The 18,411-nt window shown below is 48.7% G+C and overlaps 1 protein-coding gene across 1 annotated transcript in view; it reads left to right on the top strand.

Annotated features, from left to right (window-relative positions):
* The window catches only part of LOC144165688 (speract receptor-like), a 110,812-nt gene that overhangs the window by 11,472 nt on the left and 80,929 nt on the right, over positions 1-18,411 (top strand). Inside the window, 5 exon segments of the mRNA XM_077695496.1 lie at positions 6,979-7,133; positions 8,669-8,759; positions 13,159-13,643; positions 14,260-14,270; positions 16,670-16,784. Coding sequence (XP_077551622.1) covers positions 6,979-7,133; positions 8,669-8,759; positions 13,159-13,643; positions 14,260-14,270; positions 16,670-16,784 — 857 coding nt within the window.

Here is an 18,411-nt window from a genome sequence, read left to right as displayed (position 1 = left end):
GCGGGCTGTCCGCGGTGAGTCCGAGACGGTACATCGAAGAACCCCATTGTTGTCACTCCTGCCTATATTTCGTCACCGTAGCGCGAAATTTGAAAGTTAAACAAAGTTGTATACATTTTTATTTATGGCACTTCTAATTTCAACGCGCGAAAACAGGACCAACGGCAAAAGCAGCTTGTTTTGTAGAACAATTCCTCTAGAAACGTGGTCAGAAAAGGGCTATACGAGCGATCGAATGGTACACGAACGGAGCAATCTGAGCCGGGATTCACGACTTCCAATGCTCTGAGCATATCCGAAATGCAATGGTGGGGCTGAGTATATTGACTATGCGCGGCGACCACACTTCCTTAATGCAAATAACTTGTGTTCTTTTGGTGCATTTGTGAAAACGGTTCGCGCGCATTAAATGCAATTCTGAGCCTGCATTTCCCTGTTTGCGTCCTCTTTGATTTGCTGCAGTCGGTGCAGGCATGACATATAGATAACAGGCGTTCGACTTCAAATAAAGATTTGTGCACACAAAAAAAAGCCGTAGCCTTTTTTTTTGTATAAATTTAGGTTCGATAACTAGATACATTAATTCGATCATGTCCAAAGAACAGCGCTCGCTCTCGCCCACAAAAAAAATCACGCCATATCCACGGAATGAATGATGATAAGTGGGGCGAAGCTCGAGAGGGGGAGATCATCGGTAAGCGTAACTCACCCGTGAAAGTTCGCCCATTACATCATTAAGAAAGACGTAAGACTGTGTGCGTACATTGTACAAATCAACTTTTATTTTCGGAGTCAATGCTCCCGGGCCCAGACCTGGTGAAAGACCCCGCGCCATCGAGGACTACCCCGCACCTCCACCACAATTTGTCACGTAGGATGGGACACAACAGTAAAGAAAGAACTTTTATTTAGGGCGAACTTGTGCCCGAACAAGACGAGAGGAAATGAGCAAAGGTCCTTGCGTCTCGTTCGATCTCCGAGAACGACTGCCTGCGTTCGTGGCGTGATCTCTTGCGTGATCTCCCCCTCGCAGTGCACGTGCGCTCGCGCCTCCGTTGGCAAACACAGACAAGCTCGCGCTCCCGGTGCCGAGTTTGCGCTGCCGGTTGCAGCCGGTTCTTGGGCGTGCAACGCGGCCCACTTTGCGACATCTCCGAAAGCATGCGGCGGTCACGTACCACGAGACACAAGGGATGGACAGACCCATGACTTAAGGAGCTTCGCCCCTAAAAAAAATCCCGGGCCATCATCAATAACGTGAAGCCGGGTGAAGGGCGAAGCATGCAGTGCATGAGTGTATTCTTGGCACCCTGGCGTTTTTGCCAACGGAGATGAAACCGTTGGGGGGTAGAGGTATACAGGTTTGCTGTAAAAGTATCGTGTGTTTGAAGCACGAAGCTGTCTAGCGCGAGGCGTAAACGAGTGTCCCGGTGTTTTAGTACCGTGACTACATCATGACGAACGACGATTACGACTACGACGACGAGAGACGCCAATAGCCCCAGCCCCTAATATGAGGACCTGAGTCCTTTCTGCTCTGCGCTTTTTTCACAACTTTACGCCTTTGCACAATTCTCGATGAATGGTGGTCCTGAAGCAGCAGTCTAGAGCAGTGTTGTACACATTCCTCCAAAATAGGAACGAAAGCTCGTTCCTCGTTCCTTGTCAATTTTGAAACGAGTTCCCGTTACAAGTTCATTTATTGCGAAAGGAACGCGTTCCAGTTCCACTTCGAAAATTGGAACGTTTCGTTACATTATCGTTACAAATGGGTTTTTAAATTAAAATATAGTGTAAAATAATCCTGGGTCGAAGTTAAGTGAGACATTTAAAACTCACATCGAACTACGTATATTATACGAATGTTTACACCACCGGCAGCAGATTATCTGGAGATAAAGATAATCAAAAGAAACGCTCCTAGGCGAATTTTTTCAGGGAGCACCGGACAAACTCCAGACGGATCGAGGACATTTCGGTGCAGGATATTTGGGTGTGGAAATTTCGGTGTACGGACATATCAGTGTACCGACATATCGGTGTACGGGCGTTTCGGTGCACGCACATTTCGGTGTACGGACATTTCGGTGTACGGACACTTCTGCGACCAAATTATCCGGTGCTTGCCTGTTTGCGACAGCCGTTATATTATTATTTCCGCTTAACGTGGGTTATCGACAACAATCTGGAGCAGTGAATTTATTTTTTTTATTGATGCCACATTCGATCTTTGCCAAGTATTTTTAGAAATTCTACATTTATATATTTTTGCTTAATACCTCTTCCTGGGGACACCTGTTATTCAGCCGATTTAATTCTTTAGCACACGTTTTTTTTTCATTTATGACAGGTTGTTAATTTCTAAGACAATTACCCGTGTTTAGGATGGTCTACCACCTCTTTTGTATTTTTTTTAATTACACACCCTCAAATTACATAAATTACATGCACACTCTCAATATCCAAAAAGTAACAAACATTAGCTAGCCCCCCAGAATGAAGAAAACCTTATGAAGAGTGTTACGTAGGCTGGGCTGCCTTGCTACAATGAATTCGCGAACGCTGGTCTAGGATATTGTCGGGGAGGAAATACGGGCCTTTTGGAAAACAGCCGCAGCTTCTAATGTCCTAAATGCTGATTAAGCGGTTACCGGTTGTGCATACAAATTCCACCCATTGTGTTCGGGACTACCAACCTTCGTTTAATGTTTACAAGCCTACATTTACGAAATTTTAATTTTTTGTTCTAGCGCCCACACCCCTCCCACCTCCCGCCTGTACGCTCGAATCTCGACCAGATTTCTTTTTCAGCCATAATATTTTCGGTTTCCCCTGAAAATCCTACTGGCGTGGTGGAGTTCAAGGTCTCCGAACTCCGAAGTGTCACCGCAGTGATTTGTTTTTTTATTTAGAACATAGGAGGCTTTTGCAGGAATTGGCTGATACATTCAGAACAATGACATAGCAGACTTCGCGTTTAAAACAGATAAAAAGCTTTACTTTCACCATGGGCGCACAAAACCTCTGTAATGTGACACAAAAAGCCACTCAAAAAGCCGCTGAGAACACAATGGCCACTATCGTTTGCTGGCTACGCTTTTCCGCGCGTCGCGGTCATATCGACGGCGCCCCTACTCCAGTAATCGCTCTTTCTGCGCCTTCCGTCGCCCCCTTGGGAATTAACTCATCAAGTGCCGCATATCATGGACACCCCAGATATACATCGCTTCCTCCCATTATAAGGAGAAAAAAAAATGAATAGGCTAGTGTGACGAGAGCGGCAACAGTCGTCTTCAAGTTTTCGAAGTCCAGTCAACGCAATGGTGAAGCACAAGTGACACCCCTCTCTCGCTCTACTTAGGGGGATGATTGCCGGTGGGGCTCAGCTTTGCCCTCCCCTATGTAACGCCACCGTAAGTGCGATGGTTGGTTTGTTAGTTTTAAGTAGAACTGACACCGAATGCAACGAAGGCGAGATTGATTGAGAGAATAATTAAAACGAAATGCACACGCGCCTAATCGACCTCGTTTTCCTGTTGTCTTTTCGCGGAAGTTTTGCTGGGGGGGGGGGAGGGGAGGAATAGACTAAAAGCCGCAGCGTCTTGCACCGTTGGGTGAAGTGAAAGGAAAGCGCTTTGATAACACTTTAAATATTAGGGTTGTTCACATAAATGTTAAAATAACAAAAAACTGGTTAAACGGATCCAAATTAACCCCGTTATTTTTTACCATCTGCTACAGAAATTTGGTTTCACGTGGCAATGCTCCGCCAGGGTTCAGCGTTCGTTTCCACGAGCGGCGGCGCAAGCACAAGTCTCGAACGTAAAATCATATCAAGTCACGAAATTACAATATTAAAGCTAAAATGTTCAAAGAATGCCTGGGACATCCAATCACTCAAAATGTCTGGGCCAAGACGTCGTGCACCAAAATGTCCGTGCACAGAAATGTCCACACCGAAACGTCCTGGACCGAAATGTCTGACACCGAAATATCCGGATCCCGTTTAGCAGTCCGTCCGTTTCGTTGGCTGCGTTGTTACCGGGTTAAGCCCGTTCTACATGGAGCGAATTTCGCCTGCGAATCCGCTGGAACGAACATTCGCACTTGCGAAATTCGCAATGCCTGGAATTGTCGTCTACATGGGGCCTGCGAACGCCGCGATTTTCACATTTCAGATGCGCCTTGTTTGCAGACTGAATTAAGTTTGCCACCAGCAAAGGTTGTTGTGATTTTAACAAGGGTGGTTTTATTTTACTTTCTTGGCAAGTTGTTTCTGCCTGGTTTGCGGTGAATATAAGTTTATTTGCGGTTTTATATAAGAATCCCCAATTCTTTATCAATATACGCACACACAGCAGAGAAGACAAACGTTTTGGTGTGCCCACGCTTTTGTCGCGCTCACACAAGCAACGCCATCTGGTTTCCAAGCGTGGAAGTGGTGCCGAGCTGTGCTGCTATTGGCCGCAGGTCCGGCCCCTCTACGGCGCACACGCCGCACGAGCGGCGTTTGCTCGACCGCTTCAAATGTTTGGCACTTTGCCGCAGCAACGAAAAAAGGTGGTTTTGCCGCACGAGCGGCGCCGCATCAGCGAATTCGCAGGCGAAATCGCTCCATGTAGTACGGGCTTTAACCGGGACCAGTCTGCTCCTGAGCGCGTGGAAGGGCGAGTAGGAAGGGTGCGGAGGCACGGACATGGCGAAGGCAGGCCCGCGGAACTAATCCCCTACCGCGGCGAATGCCCAAGTGCCCAGCCGGGTCCGTGTTAACCCAGTAACAACGCATACGACAGAACGGACGGACTGCTAAAACTCTCTATTCTTTCCCCGCCAGGGAACAATTTTATCGGCCAGACGCGCATTCTGGCCTCCCCAGACAAACGATGAAGGGTGAAAAGCATTCTCGCGGCTAAGGTATTCACCCGTCGAACGCCGCGTAAGCAACCAGCATGAAAGCAAGCACAAGCTGCGGCCCGCTGCGCGGTTATTCTTCTGCGTTTGACCTTCGGGGAAGCACGTACGGCTGAAGGGGGGGGGGGGGGGGGGCAAACTGACTAACTTATAGGAAGAGAAACGCAGTAGCGCTTTGTGGATTTTTGTACTCGAGCCTTGGCATCAAAACCAGCCCAATCCTAGCGATGTAACGGCAGGAACGCCGTTACTGCCGTTCCTTCGAAAACGTAACGAGTTACCGTTACAGTTCCACCGACCCTTAATGGAACGGTGGCGTTCCTCCGTTCCTCCAAAAAGGAACTAGTTCCAGGAACGCCGTTCCGTACAACACTGGTCTAGAGCTACAAGCCTGCTCTTCAAACCAGTCTATCCCAGTCACTCGACTTGTATACTGTCTGCCGAGAACCACTTCATTTGCTGAACAGCCTCCAGCTTAGCTTAAAGTCGACGTACACATGCAAACATGCGACGTGAATGCGGATGTCCTCCTCCTCGGGAGCACATATCCAGTTTTTAAAGCGAAACTTTCTATCCTTCACTGATGGCGACTTGCCCCGTAACCAAAACGCATTGCACAAAAGACAACTTTACGCAGTGGGAGGCCACATGATGGTGGTGGGTTTCCACAAAGGCACACCTAGCGTCACTAAATAAGCTACGCGTACCGCCACTTCGTGCACCCGGAAGCGTGTGGGGGCCATTTTGTTTCTGGCTTGCATTGTTCCCATCTCTCCAAACAAAACTGCCGCCGATTGTGACGGGCAGGCGTCCGCGCAGCAGAGAGAGAGAGAGAGAGAGAGAGAGAGAGAGAGAGAGGGAGGGAGGGAGGGAGGGAGGGAGGGAGGGATGGATGGAGGGAGGGAGAGAAAGAGGGAGGGAGGGGGAGAGAGAGAAGGCTCTTTAACGAAAAAGGAGAGAGGTTTGCCAACGTTTACAGTCGCCTACATGCTTCCCTGCTGTGGGTTGTGGATGGAGGAAGAAAAGGCCCAAGATAGAGCTGGTCAGGGAAGAAAAAGAAAAAAAACTGTTGTGGACTTGGCGCGATAACGGACTTGCACGCATTTGGTTTTTGGTCTGAGCTTGGGCCACATTATTTACAATTTTGAAATTAGGCCGATGTCATCCAAATAAGAAAACAAACTCCGTAGAGCTTGTCACTGCTTCGAGGGGCAAATCCATGGTCCTAAAATAATCCTGAGAGTTATTGGACCCCGTTCTAGACGTTCAATGTTTTCAAGGAAGTGTGATCGCGGTTCCATGTAGGCGGCACATTCTAATAAAATGTGTTCAACTGTTTCGACACAAACACAATCATAACAGTGCGGATTTGGCGTCGCTCCAAGACGAAATAGGTTACTATTTATGTATGATGAGTTCAGCCGTAGACGATGGTGTAACGTTTCCAGGTTACGAGTAAGCGGTCTCGGGAGTCTCGACTTAAATTCTGGGTCAATAGTGTGCAAATAGCAGCGAGTATTTTGCAAGTTGCTCCATAGTGAAGTGTAGACATTTTGTTCTGTACAGTACTGCACTGTACAGCGCCATTCAAGATGCAGGGTATACCTTTTGGTGGAAAGTAGTAAACCGACGTCATGTGGTGTGCTTTTCTTAGAGGCGCACCGGTAGAGTCGTGTATATAAGTTACTATACTCGGTGACAACTTAAGAACGGCACCGGAAGTTGCCGCTGTGCCCTATCACCGTAGCCGGATGTTTCTCCGCGCGGCGCAAGTAGGGCGTACTGGGAATATTTTGAACATGGCGTGAGCCGTTCCCGTGATTTTTTGGACTTAATATGCTTATAAACGACTCTAGTGACGACAAACAAACTGCGTGAGACAAGGCAGACGATATCACGCATTCATAGCAAACCCCTTTCAAAACGCGCGCGCACTGACGTCACGGGTCCGGCGCTTTGTCGGAGTGATACACTACATGAGGTGGTGACGTTCTTGAGATGTAACCGAGTATATATACACCCGCTTAGGGGCCTGCCTTCTGGTTGACCCTACTCTTACCAGCGCAGGTGCCATGGGATACATGGTTCGCATGGACGACAACGGCGACGCTGAAGGCAATTACACCCTCATTGCTCGGAAGGGGAACGGGCAGCAGGATGGAGCTTTTGGCCTGTTCCCCGTCGGGGTGTTCGAGCTGTCCGGCAACGGCTCTGAGCTGCCGGTGAGCAACATGGGCCGCATAGCTTCGATCGATGTATTGCTGAATCGGTCGGTCAGTCGAATGATTAGTCAATGTATCGACCAGTCTAGGGTCACTAGATAAGATATATAGTGCCGTCAATGAAGCACGCAATTGATCAACGGCGGCCATTTTGGTGTTTATCAGTGTTGCCGGATTGCCGCTTCTGGGGCCTCACCGCTAGCTTTGACGGGCTCATTTGCAAACAACACTGCCGAAGACGCAGCAACACGGCACCTGAGGAGACACTTCTGCAGCTGAAATGCTGCGAAGTGCGTTATCTTTGATTCACGTTCGGAACGACGCCAGTCGCGCGTAGCCGCGAGCAGGGATGACAAACTGAGACTACAACAGGTGACCGACAGAAAATGCATAATCAACAAAATGGCGGTGCCCGTGAACCGTCGCAGTGTAAACAAATGTCACGTGATGCGAACTGACCAATGATCAAGGCGGCGGCACGGAACAATAAGAGAAAAGAGTGCCGATACTCTGTGCCGTTATCTATTCACACTTAGACCAGTCCACCAACCGGTACATACCCAGCTTTCTCGCTCAAAATTCCGACCTCTCAGGAACCTAGCAAAACCACTTCACGAAAGCGATATTTGGCATAAAGCAAGGAGTCAACGTGAACATCAAAATACTAAAAGAAGATTCCAGGATTATGAATATTTTGTGTGTAATTCTATGTCAAATCTTACTCCCCATGCATTTCTATGGGACGGTTTCCATGGCTCAGGAACCTAGTCGCGCAATGTGCGAGACTTGAAACTGCGCACAAAGCAAGCTTTCTCCCCCAACGTTAGCTGCTTGCAACGCACGTGGAGTAGGGAAACGCGGTTGTATAAACGTTGAAGTAGGGCGCCTCGATTAACGCTCGTCTTCGCCGTACGGCAGCGTTCGCATCGAGACACCCGGTTTGGAGCAGTGGAACGCGGGAAATTTAAAGTGATTTAAGCAAACCTTTGGCGTCTTTACATTGGGAGGAGCGCTACGCAAGAGGAACAACATGAGAGGTGAGCGGGAAAACGAAGGGAGGCATTTACTTCGCAAAAGCGGATAAAGAATCGTCTTTTGACGGCATTTGCAACGAAAGGAGCAGATACGCGGCCATTTTTTTTTCTCAATGGAACACCCTATTCCACAATCCAGTCCTGCTCGGCATAACTGCGAACGTCGTTATACAGCTCTTTATAGCTGCTAGGCTGCGCGTAAGGCTCGGAAGTTGATTACAATGCAATTCTGTGGCGTTATCTCATTTTCATGTAGATATTTTTCGCTGAAGAACTGCGGAGTAATCGCTGCTGACAGGACTGCCATGAGCGGGAAAGCTGCACATGAGTAAATCAGGCGTCGTTTATAATGCTGTAATCGTAAAGGATAAGGAAAGCAGCGGTACGCGTCATAAACCAACCAGGCGAAGAAGCTAGCGAAATTAAGCACTGAAGCTGATTTTTGCGAGGTCATAACTCCGCTTTTTAATTTTCCCGCGTTTTTCCTACTTTACCCTTTAGATTCTGAACCTGTTCGACACCATCGACTGGATCAACGGGATGCCGCCAAAAGACGAACCGCCATGCGGCTTCAGCGGGGAGAAGTGCATACGTGAGCTGTAATCAAATATTGCTCGCATGTCGCGACCGAAGTTCCCGACATTCCAACAAAAAGCTTTCTGGGTTCAAAGATGAAGGTGTGGCGCAAATAGGCTTAACGCACAGAAAACCCTCACAGGGCAAAACGTGAGCTTTGTCGCATGCGTGCACATTTTAAAGACGATAGTCTTTCTCGGGCTACTTAAACCCGGAAATTTTGGTCTGTATGTATGTCTGTCTGTCTGTACGTCTGTCTGTCTGTGACTCGATTCAGCCACCCGGCCAAAGCAAAACAATGCCTGCGCAATAGTCTTATATAGTCACAGCTAGATCTACCCGTCCATGTCCGGTGTAATGTTCATACTTGTCAACATTGCTGAAGAAGAACAAGACATTACGCAAATATAAGCCAACAAATCAATACAGAAGTGATATTTGCAGTGTTCCTTTATAAAAAATCAAACATGCTTGTTTTTTGCGAAATTAAATACTTCATCAACTGCAGAAAAAGAATTCACTCCGCCGTCGTCTGCTGTCGCACGCGCCACTATAGCTTCTGGCGCCATTTTAAGAAATCAACCGCCAACAGTTACGCAAGGTTCCACTAAATAGGTTTCACGTTCTGCTTGCAACGCACGTGGAGTAGGGAAACGCGGTTGTATAAACGTTGAAGTAGGGCGCCTCGATTAACGCTCGTCTTCGCCGTACGGCAGCGTTCGCATCGAGACACCCGGTTTGGAGCAGTGGAACGCGGGAAATTTAAAATGATTTAAGCAAACCTTTGGCGTCTTTACATTGGGAGGAGCGCTACGGAAGAGGAACAACATGAGAGGTGAGCGGGAAAACGAAGGGAGGCATTTACTTCGCAAAAGCGGATAAAGAATCGTCTTTTGACGGCATTTGCAACGAAAGGAGCAGATACGCGGCCATTTTTTTTTCTCAATGGAACACCCTATTCCACAATCCAGTCCTGCTCGGCATAACTGCGAACGTCGTTATACAGCTCTTTATAGCTGCTAGGCTGCGCGTAAGGCTCGGAAGTTGATTACAATGCAATTCTGTGGCGTTATCTCATTTTCATGTAGATATTTTTAACCGTTTGCGCTTTTACAGAAATGGGACGTACAAAACTGGCGATGCTTACACTAAGTCGCGCAGGGCTTGAACCATAGTGAAGCTGCGGGATTTATTTCTACGTGAGCACTGAAGGACACATCATTACGCATTTGTACAAGTTTTAAATTGTTTATTTACACGTTCCGTCGTCACTTTGCTCTCTGTTATATCGTCGTGTTTTTCAGGCCAAGCATTACAGGTGCGGCAGCGCTTTACGACAGCTGGGGCGCAGCGGCAGCGCGCACGTGCACGACGCATGCGCTGTATTTGCGTCGAGGTTCCGTGGAGCAGTTGTTGCGCCAGCTGCGGCATTGTTGGTTGCTAGGCCACGCGAAGCGCTCCTCTGGGTTTTCGCCAGTTTTTTTTGTTTGTTTGTTTGTTTGTTTTTGCTAAAACCACTGCGCGTGCCGTGGACGCTGGGCAGTCGCTATAAGTCACGTGCGCCCGGTATTTTGTTAGTATTTTTAACGAATTATAGGCCTGGCTCAGACCGTTGCCGCAACTGCCGTAATAACTTTAAAGAATGACGACATTCCACCTCTCAGCCAACCGAACTGCGTGATATGCCGTTTCTTTAAGTACATAGATCACGATATGGCTTTCGCGTCAGTAGTCTGTAGTCTACTGTAGTAGTCTGTGGTATTCAGTAGTCAGTAGTCTCAACATAGCCTTACGCCTTATGCCCCACACATTACGGCCAGCTACAACAGCTCCACTGTTAATAATGTTTCCCTACACCAACCCTGCCGTCACACACCCCCGCCGCTTATGCATAGCTGGTTTTCCCCAACTTTTTTTTTTCCCCAACGCACGCTCGCTGTGAAGTTCGGAAGATACTTGGAGGCGTGTCCTGCGGTGTCCTCGTGCTCCTGTCGATCTGTGGATTTGCGGCGTACCGGTGAGTCGCGCTCGTACAGCCCATCATCATCATCATCATCATCATCATAATGATCACCACCATTAACAACAACAACAACGACAGTGTTTGAAAATTTGAAAACTCTGTCGAACATGGGGCTGCTGGATTCCCCGCGAAATAACCCGCAACCTATGCAATAATACGGGCGCAGTATTTTTTGGCGCTAAACGGATGGCAGTGACGAGCCAGTATCGTAGTGCACTGCTGCTGTCGTATAAAAGTATGTTTAACAAAACAAGATAGACAGATGAGAGCTCTTTGTTAGAGAGGAAAACACAGAGAGGACGCCAACAGAAGTTCGCCGTCATGCTACGCTGCGGAGAAGGGAAATGAAGTGTGACGTATTTGCACGATTCTAACGAGCACCTTTTTTCGCTAGAAATAGCCTTCAAATCTGTTTGCGCGTTATGATTGGGCTCAAAACCAAAATCGGCTTCAAAAGCGGCTGGCGGCAGCATTCCGAAATCCAAATCAACCCAGCATAAGCAATCCGTCAGCATCACAAGCGTAAATTTTTGCGTACCAATCCTGCCCATTCTCCAATGGCGACTACGAAGGTGAAGGCGCTTAGAATAGCAAACGCTTTCAATGAGTCCCGGCTACACATTCAATGTCGGAAAAATCTGGATTACGAAGGTGAAGGCGCTTAGAATAGCAAACGCTTTCAATGAGTCCCGGCTACACATTCAATGTCGGAAAAATCTGGATAAACAAGTTTACTGCACGAGAGATTTTTGCTGCCACAGTTGCATGCGTCAAGTGCCTTCTGCCTGGTTTTATGACTTGTACATCTGAGGGGTACAATCGGCGTCAGATTATTTTGGAGGGTGCTATACGTACTACTTAACGAAGTCCCACCGGAAATTGCTATATGCACTACCGATATAGCGCTATCTATGAGGCGCTGTCAGAAACAGTTTCTTTTTATGTTGTCACTAGTGTCGCTGGATAAAGTTACAGAGTATCGGCACTCTTTTCTCCTATTGTTCCGTGCCGCCGCCATGATCATTTGTCAGTTCGCATCACGGGACATTTGTTTACACCGCGACGGTTCATGGCATAGAGATAATGCCGTTTTGATGTTTATGCGTTTTAGTCTGTCAACTCTGGAAGCCTTAGCTTCTGCTCCCTGCTCTGCGGCTGCGCGCGACTGACATCGTTCCGAACGCGAATCAAAGATAACGCGTGTAACGGCATTTCGGTGGCAGAAGTGCGTACGAAGATGCCGTTTCGCTGCATCTTTGGCAGTGTTGTTAACAAACCACCCGGTCGAAGTTAGCGGCGAGGCCGTATAGGAACGGCAATCTTGCAACAGTGATAAACACCAAAATGGCCGCCGTTGCTGGCTTGCGTGCCTCAGTGGCGATACTCTGATACCTTATATAGTGACACTATACTCGGTGAAAACTTAAGAACGGCACCGGAAGTTGCCGCTGTGCCTTATCACCGTAGCCGGATGTTTCTCCGCGCGGCGCAAGTAGGGCGTTACTGGGAATATTTTGAACATGGCGTGAGCCGTTCCCGTGATTCTTTGGACTTAATATGCTTATAAACGACTCCAGTGACGACAAACAAACTGCGTGAGACAAGGCAGACGATATCACGCATTCATAGAAAACCCCTTCATAGAAAACCGCGCGCACTGACGTCACGGATCCGGCGCTTTGGCGGAGTGATACACTACATGAGGTGGTGCCATTCTTGAGTTGTAACCGAGTATAGTTGTCCTTTGCCACGAGCTTGGTGGCGGGCTGACGGGACCTTCGTACGCACTGCACCGTACTTAGTTTCCGTCTGGACAATGTTTGCGCTGTAGACTTTGCGCTGTAGACTTGGGTCACATGCTCATCAAGAACAAGGCAGGGGAGGGAACGATACTTCCCAGCGATCATTGCGGTGAAACAGCGCGCAAAAGCGGGACACCAGAGAAGAAGACAACAACCCGAGCGCTGACTATCAACTGGCTATCAACGGCTCCAGTCGTCTTCTCTTGTGTCCCGATTTTGCGCGCTGTTTCACCGCAATGAATCTCTTCCAACTGGACCCGTTCTCGACTCTTTTGTTCCTAGCGAAACCCGCGCCGCAGCCGCCGCGATAGGCATTTCACTGCGCAGCCACGGATTGAATTTTTTGCCGCTGTCATTTCGTCCGTCAGGTGCCTCTGCCCTCTCCTTCGCCGTCACAGCTGCGAAGGTTTGCAGTCGGCCTTGGTTATCAGTGTGACATTATCTGATCGCTCGCCCGCGCTTGCCGAAATGGGGGCGTTTCCCCGCCTATATATGTTCTTGCTCCGTGGTCGTTGCGTGCAGTCGTCTTGGGTACGTTTAAGTTTCGTGGTAGTGCCGGCGGCGTTTCCTCTACCCTGCACATCAACCAGTCCATCTACCCTGGGCATCCTGCGCCATGGCCGTCGACCTGACCCTCAACACCGTCCTGCTGCATCGAACCGACCTCGCCATGGACCTGCAGGAAAACCGACTGGCGTCTTTTGCGCAGTGGCCATTGACGGGCAACATCAAGTGCACGCCGGAAAAGATGGCGGAGGCAGGCTTCTACCACTGCCCGACCGAGAACGAGCCGGACCTCGCACGCTGCTACGTGTGCTTCAAGGAAATGTTCCGCTGGGAGCCCGACGACGACCCGGTCGAGCAGCACTCGCGTTCCACCGGCTCCGCCTTCGTTCAACGCTGCGCCTTCGTTCAACTGGGCAAGAAGGAGCGCGACATGACGCGCCTCGATTACATGACGCTGCAGTTCGAGCGCGCCATGAACAGACCACGCAAGCTGTACGAAGTGTGTGAGGCTCAAATCCAGAGACAGCTGCGTGAGGCGAGGCACGAACTGGACAAGGTGCCGAGGAACGTGCGCTGATGGCCGCGCACAACGAACCCTAAGCTACGCTTGTTCAGTGGCTCTAGGGTCTTTTATTCAGTTTTATCTAGGGACGCTAACGGACCAATGACATTTCAGTGTTGCGTGCTTTTCGTGACCTACCGTTGGTACTTCGCCGCTTTCATGTCACTGGCTACTTTATAATTAATCTCTTGTTTCTGCCGAAATTGCGCGTGTTTACAATAAAAAGTTGGACAAACTCGAACTGTCTATTCAGTTTGAATTGTGGTATGTTGCCCACCTTCTGGGCAACAGCTATTACCATGCCACATAAGATGCCCGTTATTGTGCTCAAGTATGTGGCCTCTTAGGCGGTCACATGCTGATAATATAGTTCCGTGTTATCTTCATTCACTCATGCAACTCGTCCGTGCTCGTGATGAGCATGCAGAGTGTGATGCTTAGCATAATAAAAATCGGAACATGGCTACTCAGTTGGACTTAGAATATGTCTACTCGTCAATGCCTAAATAAATAATCAAACCGTTAACTTAAAACAAGCTGAAAGAAAAAAAGCACCCCTCCCCCCACCGTAAAATAAAAAGAAGACAAGATGACTCGGGTAACTGTTTTACATGGTTTGCAGGTTATTCAAAAGTAAGTTTGAATGCAAAAGGTCGAAGACAGGCTGTTGTTTCTAACACTTGCAAGAAGACATCAACAATGGTATTGTTTTACAATATAAAGTGAGTTTTTATTACACCACGTCCTCAGCTTTAGTTGGTCTTGTCCTTTCTGGGTTACCTGCAAAACCACAGCACAAAAAATATACAGGGCAAAGCTCGGTACTTTTCTTCTGTTTATTTTCATTTTGTGTCAATTTTTTTTGTCCTATGGCACATTTCAATTTTCGTAATCAACTTTCCTGAAAAACTTATTGAGCACAATTTTCTATACCAGGCATTATTACACGAAATGGCTGCACAATACTTTTTTTTGCGTGAATATAAATGTGGCTAACAAAGTTATTCACTACTCTGAAGCCGGCTGTTTTCATTGCCAGTAAGAAGCAATGGGGCCAGATGCCGCTGGTGCAGAACTTCGCACGACCACACCATGTGAAGTGTTGTCCAATTTTCTTGCAAATCGCTTGAAGCCGCACAGGAGCCACAGCACATGTAGTGACTTTAATAATCTTTGCCTCAGCCTTATGAATGGACGTGAACTTTCTCCTCCTTAGTTAAAACTGATTTCTTTTTTCTTCTTTTGCGAGGTGATTGTACAGGTGCCGTCAAAAGTAATTGGAGCACGGGAGCTGTGACCGAGCCGCATAGGAGCGCCGTGTAGCTGCAACGGCTATGAACAAAAGGAGCAGAACACGCATGCGCGCCTGCCGACGGCGTTGCCCATCTATACTTCTCAACCCACTTATTTTAAAGCCGCTTCGAGCGTTATTCGCACCATACTGGGGCGGTATTCTCTTAACTGTCCCTTTTGAAAACGTCCCTTTTGCGTCCCTTTCATCGTGACGTACTTCCGGTTAAGCAGTAGGCCTTTGATTCAAATACCGTAACTGTTCTTTCAAACGCATTTTAAAGAACTGAAACCATATCAGAGTATATTTTATGAGTTTATTGTTCCGCGAGCGAATCAACAATAAGGCGACGAAAAATCGTCTGCTCCAAATCGTCTGCTCCGAGTAGCCACGGCTCAGAGCTCCGCCGTGCTTGAATGGCGTTACATCCGGGTGTTCGCTTGTAGCCAATCAGGGCTCGCTCAAAAGGGACACTTTTGAAAGGGACACAAAAGGGACAAAACACGGGAATACCGCTCCTGGTCTCCGCGATGGCGCTGATAGCAGAGGCGGTATCTAGCAGCGTCGCTCACACTTTCAGCGCAGAAGAGCTGCTGGAGAGCCGCCGCAATCGCAGGGATCTGAAGTGATGATTTTTCTTTTCTAATATTTTTAGGTAGGTCTGCTATCAGGGCCATCGCCGAGACCAATATTCGGCGAACAGCGCTCGAAACCGCGTTAAAAGAAGTGGGTTAAGAAAGAGTGGCTATCGACGTCGGTAGGCACGCATGCGTGTTCTGCTCCTGTAGTTTACCGCCTGTGCAGCTGCACGGCGCTCCTATGCAGTTCGGCCACAGCTCCCGTGCTCCAGTTACTTCTGACGGCACCTGTACAGTGTCGTTGAGACTAAGGTCGCTGTGCAACGCCACCCCGTTACAAAGGGGAACCCGCTAAGCATCATCATCGCGCGATTTCCGGTGGGACTTCCCGTCGTAGTTCATATATATCATCGTACAATTTTTGGGGGAATTTTCCCAAGTAAATTTACCTCCGCGTTAAAATCGGGGGCGCGTCAGAATCGTGCAAACACGGTATGTATAGCGTTAAAAACAGTAGTGGGGAAAAAAACAAGTATTTAGATATAGTATCCCGTTTTAGGGCATCGAGCAAAACGATTACTGAAGGTTACTGGTGAACGGCTGCAATGTTGTAGCTATGGCAATGTCCTCGAGGTGCGCGCTTAGAGGAGGGCGAGTGTCGGGATCCATTAGGCTTAGTGTGAATGATCCGCAGTGGAGACCTTTAGCCTTCTGCTGAAAACGGCGCTTTGGTCTGGTAAAAGCGGATCACTCTAGTAATATAGGTTCAAAGGTTTCCGAGCAACAACTGTGGCAATATAGGCTTGAAGTCTATTCGACGTAAGTATGAGTTTGCGAACGCTGCGTGAAAGGCGCTGTGTATACGGAACAAAAATTACGAATAATGCAATGTGACCCGTTTAATTGAAGAAATATAACGAGATTCACATCAACCATGTAATGTAACTGATAACGTGGAGTACGCTTCGTGGAATGCGGCGGGTAACGAGGTAGTACAGTTTGATGTGTCTGGTTGAATTGAACAGAGAAGGGAAGACAACGTGTAACGTAAATCCATTTAGTGTAAAGCTCTTCAACGTAATTTACTCTCGTGGCAATGAAACGAATCCATGCAGTACATGTGATGTAGCGCATGCGCGCACGTTTGGTGCCTTCCTTTTCAGGTACTGGGCCCACGAGCAGGCGCTGGACAGGCTTCTCTGGAAGGTCGATTTCCACGATATACAGATGGGCGGAGGAGGCACGCACGCGGTTGCCGTCAAGGTGCCCAGCTCTGCCGTACGTGCGTTCCTTATAGCTCGGCGATCTTGACACCAAAAAGCTAGAAGAGAACGTCCGTAAACTATGTGTACAGTAGAATCAAACCATTCCATGACCCCCCTTAACGACATAGGGGTGAGGCAGAAGTTAGGTGCAAAGGTACAAGGTGATTTTGTTTCTTTAAGGCGTTGACAGCTGTTATCCGAATGAAAGACATTTATTAGGTGCGGAGTATATCTTAGGACCGCACAATGTAAGTCCGCGCCCGTGCTCATAGCATTTGCAATCGCAAAAAGTCACACGCACCGGCAGGATTCGAGCCTGTGTCTGGTGTACCAGACATGAGTTAGTGTCAGTTGCCTTACCCATTGGGCTCCGACCCTGAGTTAGTAACCGGGAGTCAAACGGCTTACTCCCTCGCCTGTAACGGTGCGGGGCACCTTAGGACCTCCCAATGTCCGTCCGCGTACATCCGTGCACACACAACCATCGAGTGAAAATTAAGCGAAATTCGATTTGAGCCGGGAGTTGCAGTTTCATTTAGGGAATAATTTAGGTGCAACTCACGGCTGAAATCGAATGACAGTCGGGGCGCAAATCGGATGTCACTCGGGGCGCAACTTGCATGTCATTTCGAGTCCCCGTACTCCGCACCCTCGCCATCATCCACGGAGTGGAGGTGCTGCCTTTTTTTTGACTCCGCTGATCTTGGAAATGGCGCCCATTCATAACTAGAATTCACTCAAAACGCATATGCGTATAAGCTTCAGGTCTAAATTATGCTTGGATATTGCTAATGGTACCTATTTAAAGCGAAGCTGTCTATGTCTCACTGACGGCGTATGTCGCGTCAAAATACGCTGCAGTAAAGCCAGCTACCTCTGAAAATTATTATGATCGTGATGAAGTGAAGTGAAAAAAAGCGCTTCCTGTGGTGGGAATCGAACCCGGGTCCCTTGCGTTATGAAGCCGACGTCTCTCCGATCGCGACATCCCGACACAACCGATCGGCGCAGTTCGGATTCAGAGAGGAGTGCATGGACTTGCAAAATTAGACAGAAAATTACGCCCACCTCCCCTCGCGGGAACCCTGGTGTGATGCGACGCTGAAGGGGGTTCCATTGGCGTCGCATCAAGCAATCGTCGGGTACGGCAAGAGAGCAAGCGCAAGCGCAAGCGCGGACGACCGTCGACTGAGAGACCGGCCGGAGCACGGCACTCCGCTTCTATGCGCAGCGCGCCCGAAGGAGAGGAGACAGCGGACAGAGAGAGTACTGCACATGCGCACAGTGCGCAGCCGCGCGCAGCGCGACCGCAGATGTTGGGAGAGAGCGTTCGCTATCGGAGAGAGGAGAGGAGGCGAGCGGAGGAGAGACGCAGCTGTGCGGACGCGAATAACGGACGCACGCAGGACAGGGCCGCCGGCAAGAGATGCTCCTCTCAGCGTCGCATCTAAAAACCTAGCATCCCTGCGTCTAACAGCGATGGTTGTTGAACGCGAATCTTTCTTCGTGCGAAATCAAATGGTGAAAGGTCAAAGCAAAAGCCGCTTCAATCAAAAGTCCAAACTGGGTGCGAGTCAAAGCCAAAGTTCAACAAGTCAAAGTCCAACTTATAACTGCGAGTCAAATTCCAAACCCAGATG

This window comes from Haemaphysalis longicornis, unplaced genomic scaffold (assembly GCF_048455015.1).
Source record: "Haemaphysalis longicornis isolate Haplotype H1 unplaced genomic scaffold, Haemaphysalis longicornis Haplotype H1 scaffold_147, whole genome shotgun sequence".
NCBI lineage: Eukaryota > Metazoa > Arthropoda > Arachnida > Ixodida > Ixodidae > Haemaphysalis > Haemaphysalis longicornis.
Note: the sequence above shows the minus strand (reverse complement) of the source record. Positions and strands in the feature narration are given on the sequence as shown.